Source organism: Dipodomys ordii, unplaced genomic scaffold, assembly GCF_000151885.1.
Source record: "Dipodomys ordii isolate 6190 unplaced genomic scaffold, Dord_2.0 Scaffold112, whole genome shotgun sequence".
Lineage (NCBI taxonomy): Eukaryota > Metazoa > Chordata > Mammalia > Rodentia > Heteromyidae > Dipodomys > Dipodomys ordii.
In genome coordinates this window covers 1,811,895-1,822,986 of record NW_012267328.1, presented here as the reverse complement: position 1 = coordinate 1,822,986, position 11,092 = coordinate 1,811,895, and the positions used below count along the sequence as shown (strand labels likewise).

The following is an 11,092-nucleotide window of genomic DNA, read 5'->3' as shown; positions in this document are numbered from 1 at the left end:
GATGAAAAGACCCCCACACACACCAAAAAAAATCATGTCCTAGGGCCAGGGGTGTGACTCTAATAAAATGCTTGCCTGGCATGTGCCACCCCACCCACCCCTAAAAAAATTGCCAGGAATGATACATGTAATCCCAGCTACTTAGACTGGGGCAGAAAGATTCCAAGTTCAAGGCCAGCCTGGGCAGCCGAGTGAGATCCTGACTAAAAGTTTTTGAAGAATCGGGATGGAGCAGGGTGTCTGTCTAGTTTGCAGAGGCCTTAGCTTTCATCCTCAGTACTTGAAAAGCGCACACACAACAGCTCAACCCTGTGTACTGGACCAGGTGGTAAAAACCTCCCCGGACTACAAGCTGAGAGGTGGCGTTTGTCCCCCAGACTCAGCGACCGTTTTAGAGCTGCCATTTGGGGTGGGTTGCTTTGGCTCCTTTGGTTTTTCTTCAGGAAAAGCAGGTCGATGATGGTCAGAACCGTGTTAAAGGTCTCTGCTTTCTGTTAAGCTGGGAGTGAATGGGCCCTGAAATGAGCAGGAAGCTTTGAAGACAGGGGCAGGAGCACCAAGAGACTTAGCTAAGGCCTCCGTGGTGCTGGGGGCCAGGTGGGGCTCGGGAGAGGGTTTCTGGGTAGTCTGCCTCGTTGAATCTGGTTCTGGGGCCCGAGGGACTCGGGTAAGGACCCTGGGGGTTTGGTCTTGTGGAAAGGGCAGGGCCTTCTGACATGGTTCTCTTCCTCCATCAGGCTTCATTAATGTCCACCTCAGAAAAGACTTTGTGTCAGAGCGGTTGTCCCATCTTCTAGTGAACGGGGTTCACCTGCCTGCCCTGGGGAAGAATAAAAAGGTACGTGTGTGACCCTCAACACGAGTGCGTGGAAATGCCCCGGGGGAAAGGGTCTTCGCTTCCCAATTACGAACACAGTTGTCAAATCACATTTCTAATGGGCCTGTGGGGCTCTCTCCACTTCATTATGACAGCGGAGGTAGAGAAGGACATGTACGCAGGTATAACCCAAAGAGACGGTGAGGGTATGCGTGAATCTGGTCAGCTACTGACGTAGACGTAGATGACCAAGAAAACCCAGCACACGTGAATTGCAGCTGCCGCTGCCTGCTCACATTCGATACATCATTAATCGGTGCTAATGAAGTGGTGATGCCAGGCCTGAGGATCTTTCTCTCCCCTCTCCGTGCAGGTTGTGGTTGACTTCTCCTCTCCCAACATAGCCAAGGAGATGCACGTGGGCCACCTGAGGTCCACCATCATCGGGGAGAGCGTGGCCCGCCTCTTTGAGTTTGCGGGCTACGACGTGCTGAGGTAGGTGTGCGCTTACTGCTGCCCACGGGCACCCTGCCCGCCCGGCAGATTCGCGCCAGGCCCTTGCCATGTGTCCTTTCCTTTCCTACCGTTCATAGACTGGAATGGGGTGGGGGTAAGTCCCCATTCCTCTCTGTGTCCCTAGTGGGGCAGGGGCAGGCCGAGACAGACTATTGGGACACGATGGCCCTGCAGGAAATCGGGGTTTCTTCTGGCTAGTAGAGAGAGATGGCGTGGCCACAGGCTCGGTAAGCAGGTCGCTGTCCACTTGAATTCATCTGGCATTTGACAAAATGAGAAAGGAATCACATCCATTAATAACATTTGGGCCAGATGCTGTGGCTCAGGCCACAGGAAGCAAAGACTGGACAACCATAATCTGAAGCTAGCTCAAGTCAAAACCGGGAAGGCCCTATCAAAGAACAGTGCAGACACGCTGACCCGTGTCTATTCCAGCTACTCTGGAAGTGACCTAGGCAAAGAGCAAGAGACTCCAGCGGGCGCTGTTGGACCACACCTATCACTGTAGCCACTCTGGAGGCTCACAATTCAAAGCCGGCCTGGGCGCTGTCCCTCAGCTCAAGCGAGCGCTCTACCACTTGAGCCACAGCATCACTTCTTGTTTTCTGGCAGTTCATTGGAGATAAGTCTCATGGACTTTTCCTGCCTGGGCTGGCTTTGAACTGTGATCCTCAGATCTCAGCCTCCTGTGTAACAAGGATGACAGGCGTGAGCCACCAGCGCCTGGAACCAAAGATTCTTACTTATGTCTTCTCAAAAAAAAGCCAGAAGTGGAGCTGCTGACTGCGTGTGATCTTTAGCTGTGTCATTGTGCTTTGGTGTCAGGTTGAACCACGTGGGAGACTGGGGGACCCAGTTTGGCATGCTCATCGCCCACCTGCAGGATAAGTTCCCAGACTACCTCACAGTGTCGCCTCCCATTGGAGATCTCCAGGCCTTCTACAAGGTGTGTCACCTTCGTTAGTAGCATACCGTTTGTTACCATTCTGTGTCTTTGTCAGGGGTGGTGGCTCATGCCTTTAATCCTATTTTGTCAGGGGTGGTGGCTCATGCCTTTAATCCTAGCTGCAGCCTGGACAGGCAAGACTGAGACGTTTTTTGGCCAGTCCTGTGGCTTGAACTCAGGGCAGTGACCCTGAGCTTCTTTACTGAAGGCTAGCGCTCTACCATTTGAGACACAGCACCACTTCCAGCTTTTTCTGTTTGTTTGTTTAGTACTGAGTAGTGGAACCCAGCTCCATGCATGTGTTAGGCAAGCAGTCTACCACGAAGCCACATTCCCAACCCAGGACTGTGATACTCTTACCTCCAATCACTGGAACTAGAGCTGTGGGTCCGTGGTAGAGCGCTAGCCTTAAGCAGGAAGGCTCAGGGTCAGCACTACAGTGTAAAAGGAAAGAACTCTGTGTCTCCTTAGGCTGTTAGGAATAGTATCGGACATCTACTACACAGAGTTACGTTGTGGCTCTGCTACACAGACATGTGCTTTCTTATTTTACTATTTTCTTTTCATGCTGATCCTGGGGCTTGAACTCAGGGCTTGTGCACTGTTCTTGAGCTTGGTGGTTTGATGGAGATCAAAATGTCATGGACTTTTCTTGCCTCAACTGGCCTTTGAACCATGATCCTCAGATCGCAGCCTCCTGAGTAGCTAGGATGACAAGCATGAGCTGCTAGTGCCCAGCAGAGGTGGTTTCTTGAACATCGCAAAACACGGAAATGTTTTTACACACATGTGCCTCCCAGGTAGCTAGTGAAACTATGTCACGCACGTGGAAACAAAGCCACGTTACTGAGCCCTCAGAGGTGGGCTCTGCCATCCAGGTCCATCTGTGTGACTGCCTAGCAACCGCCCTGTGGGCCTCTGTACCCACGGCCCCCACACTGAGCTCCTCCACTCCAGGCCACACCATTAAGGGCGATCAACCACCCCGGGCCCCACACGCTAGGCAGAAGCTCACCAGCTCACCACAGAGCCGCTTCCCCAGCCATTAGTACGTTTTTATTGGTTTTTTGGTTTTGGGGGGTTTTTTGGTGCTTGCCCTGGGGCTTGAACTCAGGGCCTGAGCACAGTCCCTGAGTTGTTTGTTTTGATAGATCCTGCCAAGTTGGTGATACACCCCTTTCAGCCCCAAATCCCCTTAACCTGTGGCAGCATCCTTGGCTACGATGTAGAGGGAGTGTTCTGTGTGTGTGTGTGTGTGTGTGCGCGCGCGCGTGTGCGTGCATGCCAGTGTCCAGAAGTGAGCAGATGCCGTTTCTGGAAGAGTGGGATTGGGTCTTAAGTTCAAACCTCACTCCTTTTACAACACAGGAGTCTAAGAAGAGGTTTGATAGTGAAGAAGACTTTAAGAAGCGCGCGTACCAGTGTGTGGTTCTGCTGCAGAGTAAAAACCCGGACATAATTAAAGCCTGGAGCCTCATCTGTGACGTGTCCCGTGCGGGTGAGTTTCTGGAACATTCAATCAGCTGTGTGTCATTTTCTTGAGCCTTTATGTTTCTTTATCATGGTGTGCTAAGGATCAAACCTGAATGCTGTGCACATGATTCACAGTTGAACCACGTCCCTAAACTTGAGTGTGAGCAGGAAGATTTTGCTTAAGTGTTTTGAAATGAACAGCTAAGAAAGGTCAAGTGTGGGCATACCTTAGTGACACCGGAGGATTTCTTTATTGGCTTTCCACAAATGTACAGAGTGTGTCTGCCAGCCCCGCCCCCCATCACCCTCCCCCCACGGAAAACAGTGCAAACGGATTCCGTGTTGTGTTTTCAGACATGCAGGTAGTCTGCTTGTGTGTGCGTCGTCTTCACCCCTGGCTAGTCCCTCTCCCCAGCAGCGGCTGCTTTCACTGAGGTTGCTGTGCTGTTTTGTTAACGTCCACCGGTTCACCCTCCTGCGTTCTGCGTTTGTCCATGCGTGTCTGCTCGTGTGTACAGGTGCAGGCGTGTGTCCACATCCGTGACTGTCTTGGGCATCTCACCTCCACACCTGAACAAAGCCATCGATACCCTCTTGTTTGCGCTTTGTCTGTCCTGCTCAGTGTGACGTTCTCTAGCTGCACCCTTCCTGCAGATGATGTCATTTCACCTGTGTCATAGTCCATGTTCTCCTTTGCCACCTGTGCTGGGCACCTTGGCTGTGGCGAGCAGGGCTGCAGGGAATAGATACGCAGTTGTCTTGCTGGTGTATTGATTGACTGCCCAAGAGAGGTGCTGTGCGGTCTAAGGAAGGTCTCAGTTTTTAGGAACCTCCGTGCTGAACTTTACGTTCCCACTAACAGTGTGCATTCTTGCCAGAATTTCTTGACTGGATGGTTGCAGTTCTGACTAGGGTAGAATAGAAAGTTAGGATTTTGATTTGCATCTCCTCTGTGGCTAAGGATGTTGAACCCTTTTCTTTCCCCCAGTCTTGGGGCTTGAACTCTGGGTCTGAGTGCTGTCACCGAGCTACTTTTGCTCAAGGCTAGCACTCTTACCACTTGGGCCACTTCCTACTTTTTCTGTAATTAATTGAGGATAAAAGTCTCACGGACTTCTGGCCCGAGCTGACTTCAGATCACAATCCTCAGAGGTCCGCTCTCGGTGGTGTAGCTGGCAGAGGTGGTCTGCCTTTGTGTAGGTTGTCTCTGGGTTCCGGTGACTGTTTCGCTGGGTGGAAACTCTAATCTGATAAAGTCCTCCTGCAGTTCCGGCAGCCATCCTCCGGGCAGCCGGAATCACTCAGGAAACACTTACCAGGGCCTTCCGAGGCTTCCCTGCCTCCCATGGAGCGCTTTGGACCTGTTTTATTTGTATTGGGTGGGACCCCGGATCCAGTGTTGGTTTGCTGCAAACGGGCACCCCGGTTCCAGCACCATTCATTGAAGGGGTTGTCTTTTCTCTAGTGTATGTTTTTGGTTCCTCTGCTCAAAAATTAGCCAGCAGTAGCTCTGGGTCTTCTACTCTCTTCCATTGACCTCCCGTCTAGTTTTTGTGCTGGTACCGAGCTGAGTTGTTCGCTGTGTAGCATAATTATAAGTATGGTACTGTGAGGCCTCCAGCACCGCTCTTGTTACTTAGAATAACTTGTCACTGTTTGGGATGTTTTATACCACTGTGTTTGGGGATTGGCTTTAATTCTGTCATGAATAATGCTGGGATTTGGATGAACCCGGAATCAGATCTATAGATTGCTTTGGGTATTATGGCTACGTTATTTGTGTGGGAAGATCTTTTCATCTTTGGTATCTTCAGTTTGTGTTCTGTGCTGGGTCTTGTGGGCATGTTGTCCTTTAGCTTTTTTACACTTCCACTTGAGCCACAGTGCTACTTGTGGCTTTTTGTTGGTTACTTTAGCAGTCTCAGACTTTCCTGCCTGGCTGGCTTCCAACTGCAGGTGTCAGATTTCAGAGCCTCTTTTGAGTAGCGAGGATTAAAGTTATGAGCCATTCTACCCAGCTTTCTTTCAGGGTTTTTGGTTTGTCTAAGGGCTTGTACTTGGGGCCTGGGTCCTAACCCTGATCATTTTTGCCGAAGGCTGATGTTCTAGCCCTGGAGCCACAGCTTCACTTCCAGTTTTTGGTAGTTAGAAGTGAGAGTCTCGTGGATTTTTTTTTCCTGCCTGGGCTGGATTTGAGCCATGATCCTCCGATCTCAGCACCCTGAGTAGGTTGGATTTGGGTGTTGGCCACTGTGTTCTGGCTCCTTCCAGGTTTCATAGTTTTCATTGGCTTTCACTTCCTGGGTTAATACCTAGATGTAACTGTTTTTGAGTCTGTTGTTTTTCTGTTTTGTTTCTTGTTATTGGTATATAAAAGCTACTGGGTTTTGGCTATTGGTTTCATACGCTGGTTCTGAACTTTTTTGGGGGAGTCTATGGGACTCAGAGAGTCAGATCATCTGCTCTTAGGGACGTCTTCCTTCACAACTTTAATTTCTTTTTCTCTTTTACTGCTCTTATACCTGACTTAAGGGACAACAGTTCCACTTTTTTTCTCCACTTAATATACAAGTGGCTATAGGTATATACAGCCTTTATTAATTTCAGATACATTCCTCTATTCCTAGTTTCTTCAGAGACTTTAACATAGGAGGTTGTTGAATTTTCCAAAGGCCTTTTCTGCATGGTTGAGACGGTCGTGTGGCTCGTTCTTGATTCTTTTTCGTGATGTGATACATTTAGTGACTTCTGTATTTTGCACGTGCATGCCTGCAGTGGACCACCGTGGGTGTGGTATACGATCTGTTTAATGTGGTGCTGTGGAATTCAGTTTGCAAGGATTTTGTTCAGCATTCATCAACTTGCTTCATAGAATGAGTATTCATTAGTGTTCCCTATTGTTTTTCAGGCTAGATAGTGGGGAATTCTGTGAAAACTTCACGAAATTCCCCTGCAGATTGACTCGTCTTGGGGTTCCTTCATTTCTGCCCTAATTTCCACTATTTTTCTGTGCCGGGCACTGGTGGCTCACCCCTGTAATCCTAGCGACTCAGGAGGCTGAGATCTGAGGATCGTGGTTCAAAGCCAGCCCAGGCAGGAAAGGCTGTGAAAATCTTACCTCCAGTAAACTACCAGAAGTTGCGCTGTGGCTCAAGTAGTAGAGTGCTTGCTTTGACCTGAAGAGCTCAGAGGCATCACTCAGGCCCAGTGTTGAAGCCCTATGACCAACAAAAGAAAAAGGAAACTACTCCGGTGTGGCTGGTTCCTGGCCTGTGCTCACGGCAAAGGTTCCCAAGTGCAGGGCTACGCAGCCTCCTCTAGCAGCCTCTTGGTGGCCGGGGCAGTAGGCCCAGGCCTCGCTGCCTGGCCCCTTGCGGTACTGAGATGCTCTGCGGCCACACACACCTAAAAAACACCCTGGTTTCCCAAAATGGCAGCGCGTCTGAGTCTGTGTCAGACTGCTTTACTGAATGTAATTTATTTCCTGCAATGTTTTTTTAATTACAGCTATTTTTCAATGTAAGTTGTTCATAATTGTACTCTGGGTTGTTTTTCCTTCAGAATTTAGTAAAATCTATGACGCGCTGGACATCTCTTTAATCGAGAGGGGAGAATCCTTTTACCAGGACAGGATGCCAGTTGTTGTGAAGGAGCTTGAGGATAAAGGTAGGCTGTGGGGGGTGTGGTCTGACGCAGGTCCTACTGTGTGTCCCAGCTGCGCTCCAAAGCCCATGAGCTTCCTGATCCCACCGCAGCCCCCTGCCAGCCCTTACAGTGTCTCTGAACTCTTCAGCACAGGCACGAGTGGAGAGGACTCGTAGTGAGCCCCAGTGCACATCCCCCGCCCTCAGCCCATCAGTTAGGACCGCGGGCTGGCCCTTGTCTGTATCGCCCCCTTTTTTTTTTCTTTTCACGAGTCCTGGGGCTTGAACTCAGGGCCTGGGCGCTGTCCCTGAGCTTCTGTTTTGGTCAAGGCTAGCGCTCTACCCCTTGAGTCACAGCCCCACTTCCGGCTTTTTCTGTGTATTTGGTACTGAGGCATCGAACCCAGGGCCTCACGCGTGTTAGGCCAGTGCTCTACCGCTGAGCCGCCTTCCCGGCCCCACCTCCTACATCATTGACCGGCGTTCCTGCTGTTCTGCGCTAGGGTTTGTGCAGGTGGACGAGGGCAGGAAGATAATGTTTGTCCCGGGGTGCTCCGTACCCCTGACCGTCGTGAAGTCGGACGGGGGCTACACCTACGACACCTCGGACCTGGCTGCCATCAAACAGAGGCTGCTGGAGGAGAAGGCGGACATGATCATCTACGTGGTGGACAGCGGGCAGGTATGTGGCAGAGTGTGGCCCTGGAGGGCTGGCCAGGCCTCCCACGCACCCAGATGTGCAGCCGTCCAGTGTCCCTGGGGACAGTGCGGGAGGGGCGGGACTCAGCTGCTCTTCCCCTCCTAGAAACACCTGAGCTGAGCTTTGCTTTTTTTTTTGGGGGGGGGGTCCAGTCGTGGGGCCTGAACGCTGGGCCTGGGCGCTGTCCCTCAGCTCTTCAGCTCAAGGCTAGTGCTCTACCACTTGAGCCACAGTGCCACTTCTAGCTTTTTCTGCTTATGTGGTGCTGAGGATTTGAACCCAGGGCCTCATGCATGCAAGGCAAGCGCTCTACCACTGAGCCACCTTCCCAGCTCACATTTGCTTATTTTTAAGCTGGGATCTCACTCATTCTAGTAATGTAGCCTAGGCTGAGCTGTGAGTCAGAATCCTCCTCCCTCAGCCTCTCCAGTGCCAGGACAACAGACACAACTTGTTTTTATTTACTCATTTATGCGCTTTTCCACTGGTGCCTGGGATTGAACCTGGAGCCTGGCGCGTGCTAAGGGACTGCGGTGTGCGGTGGGCTGGCGGGGCCCAGGCTCCGCGCCGACGCACCAACCGTGAGCCAGCACCCAGCTCTGGGTTCAGAGCCGCCCTCACTCACACCCGCCTCCCCGCTCTCCCCAGGCTGTGCACTTCCAGACGGTGTTTGCAGCTGCTCAGATGATGGGCTGGTACGACCCTCAGGTGACCCGCGTGACCCACGCCGGCTTCGGCGTGGTGCTTGGCGAGGACAAGTAAGTGGGCCCCCACGCCTGGCACCAATTGCAGGTAGGCCCGCCCTCTGGAAAGCGCTCCAGCTGTCTGTGTGCTGCTGGAGCTGCCATGGCCGAGGCACCAGGCGGCGGCGTGTGGTGTGAAGGGGCGCAGCGGCTAACGCGAAGCTGCGCTCTAGGAAAGTAAGCCAGCCAGAAACGGCTGTTTGCTAGAGGCTGGCTGAGGCGTGGGCAGAGAGCGGAGTCTAGAAGGATGGACATCAGACCTGTTCCCGGGAGGTCGGGTCCCGAGTCCAATCGACGGGCGTCTGTGTTTTCAGGAAGAAGTTTAAGACACGCTCCGGTGAAACGGTGCGCCTTACAGACCTTCTGGAGGAGGGGCTGAGGCGCTCCATGGACAAGCTGAAGGAGAAGGAGCGGGACAAGGTAGGGCCCGGCCTCGCCCTGCAGCTGGCTTCCTCGCTCACACCAGACCAAGGCTGCGCTTTGCAGCCAGCTCCACACACGGGGGTTGAGAGCCTGTAGTGGGAGCGTGCCTGGCACGGCGGGCTGACGCACGGGGACGGAAATGGAGCCTGTGACCTGTGCCCCTACCGCACCGACGGTCCCCTCCCTGGGCCTCAGCCTCAGAATTCAAGTGAGGTTCTGCTCCTTGGTGTGTAAATCAGTCTTTTTCTCCTTCTAACTGGAGAACTCCATCCACATTCCAGGTAATTAGTGGGGAGCTGGGTCTAACTACAGCCATTTCATAGTTACTGTTTTTTGTCCATCGTGGGGCCTGAACTCTGGGTCTGGGTGGTGTCCCTCAGCTCTTCAGCTCAAGGCGAGCGCTCTACCACTTGAGCCACAGCGCCACTTCCGGCTTTTTCTGCTGATTTGGGGCCTCATGCATGCCAGACAAGCACTCTGCCATGAGCCACCTTCCCAGCCCTCATGGTTTTTGCTCTACTTTGTCTCTGTTCTTCTTTGGGGTTGGGTAACGTAGTCTGGCTGTGTAGCCGAGGCTGAGGCCATCTCTCGTCGGGTGGTTGTTTTTGGCTGGGGTGTGGCGGGGAGTCTTGAGGCGCGGCTCTGCCCTGCCAGGTCCTGACGCCCGAGGAGCTGCGGGCTGCGCAGAGCTCGGTGGCCTACGGCTGCATCAAGTACTCGGACCTGTCCCACAACCGCCTCAACGACTACGTCTTCTCCTTCGACAAGATGCTGGACGACCGCGGGAACACGGCCGCCTACCTGCTGTACGCCTTCACGCGCATCCGGTAGGCCTCCCAGAGGCCCCAGAGGCCCTGCTCTGGAGGGCCCGCCAGCCGTGGAAGGTCACGCCCGGATGCCGCACCCGCGCATTCCCCTAACCCCAGCCCCGCGGGCACGCGGCAGCGCCCAGCCCTGCCCCCCAGACAGAGCCCCCACTTGCCTTGGCCGCAGGTCCATCGCGCGCCTGGCCAACGTGGATGAGCACACGCTCCAGAAGGCCGCCCTGGAGACCAAGATCAGCCTGGAGCACGAGAAGGAGTGGCGGCTGGGCCGCTGCCTCCTGCGCTTCCCCGAGGTCCTGCAGAAGACGCTGGACGACCTGTTCCTGCACTCGCTGTGCGACTACCTCTACGAGCTGGCCACGACCTTCACCGACTTCTACGACAGCTGCTACTGCGTGGAGAAGGACCGGCAGACCGGTGAGGGCCCAGATCTCGCCTGCGGCTGGGGCGCGGTGGGGAGGGGCTCCGGGGCACAGGCCGACCCTCACCCCCCTCTCTCTCTCTCTCTCTCTCTCCAGGCGCCGTACTGAAGGTAAACATGTGGCGGTTACTGCTGTGCGAAGCCACGGCCACCGTCATGGCCAAGGGCTTCGACATCCTGGGCATCAAGCCCGTGCAGAAGATGTGATCCTCCCGCCGGTGCTGGCTGCCTGGTCCTGAAACACAACAATCATGTAGATAGAACTTAGCAAAGACTATTTCTCAGCCATCTATGCAAATGTAATTCTTTCACATCTATTTCTAACAATAAAAAGAAAATCGACTTTCACAAGTACACCTGTTTGTTTTTGAGCAATACCCCTGCAAGGCCGTGGGGGGGGGAGCCCCCCCCTGCACCCTGCTCCAGTGGAGACCCTGTCTCCACCACAGTGCCTGGCTGAGCACAGGGCCGGCGGGAAGCACCACACCGGCCAGAGTGAGAGCCAGCTCAGCCTGGACGGCCGCGTCCCACAAAACCACCCGAGACAGCAGCGTGGCGAGACGCAGTCACAAAGCCACCCGAGAC

At 53.5% G+C, this 11,092-nt stretch overlaps 1 protein-coding gene across 1 annotated transcript in view; it reads left to right on the top strand.

The window, feature by feature from the left end:
* The window catches only part of Rars (arginyl-tRNA synthetase), a 16,204-nt gene extending 5,349 nt beyond the window's left edge, over positions 1-10,855 (top strand). The window contains exons 4-14 of the mRNA XM_013028626.1: positions 738-838; positions 1,191-1,312; positions 2,159-2,279; positions 3,648-3,777; positions 7,314-7,418; positions 7,900-8,078; positions 8,745-8,854; positions 9,154-9,259; positions 9,917-10,089; positions 10,256-10,503; positions 10,605-10,855. Of these exons, the coding sequence (XP_012884080.1) occupies positions 738-838; positions 1,191-1,312; positions 2,159-2,279; positions 3,648-3,777; positions 7,314-7,418; positions 7,900-8,078; positions 8,745-8,854; positions 9,154-9,259; positions 9,917-10,089; positions 10,256-10,503; positions 10,605-10,714 (1,505 nt within the window). The 3' untranslated portion in view covers positions 10,715-10,855. The remainder of the gene's footprint in view (positions 1-737; positions 839-1,190; positions 1,313-2,158; positions 2,280-3,647; positions 3,778-7,313; positions 7,419-7,899; positions 8,079-8,744; positions 8,855-9,153; positions 9,260-9,916; positions 10,090-10,255; positions 10,504-10,604) is intronic.
* Positions 10,856-11,092: the final 237 nt, after the last annotated feature.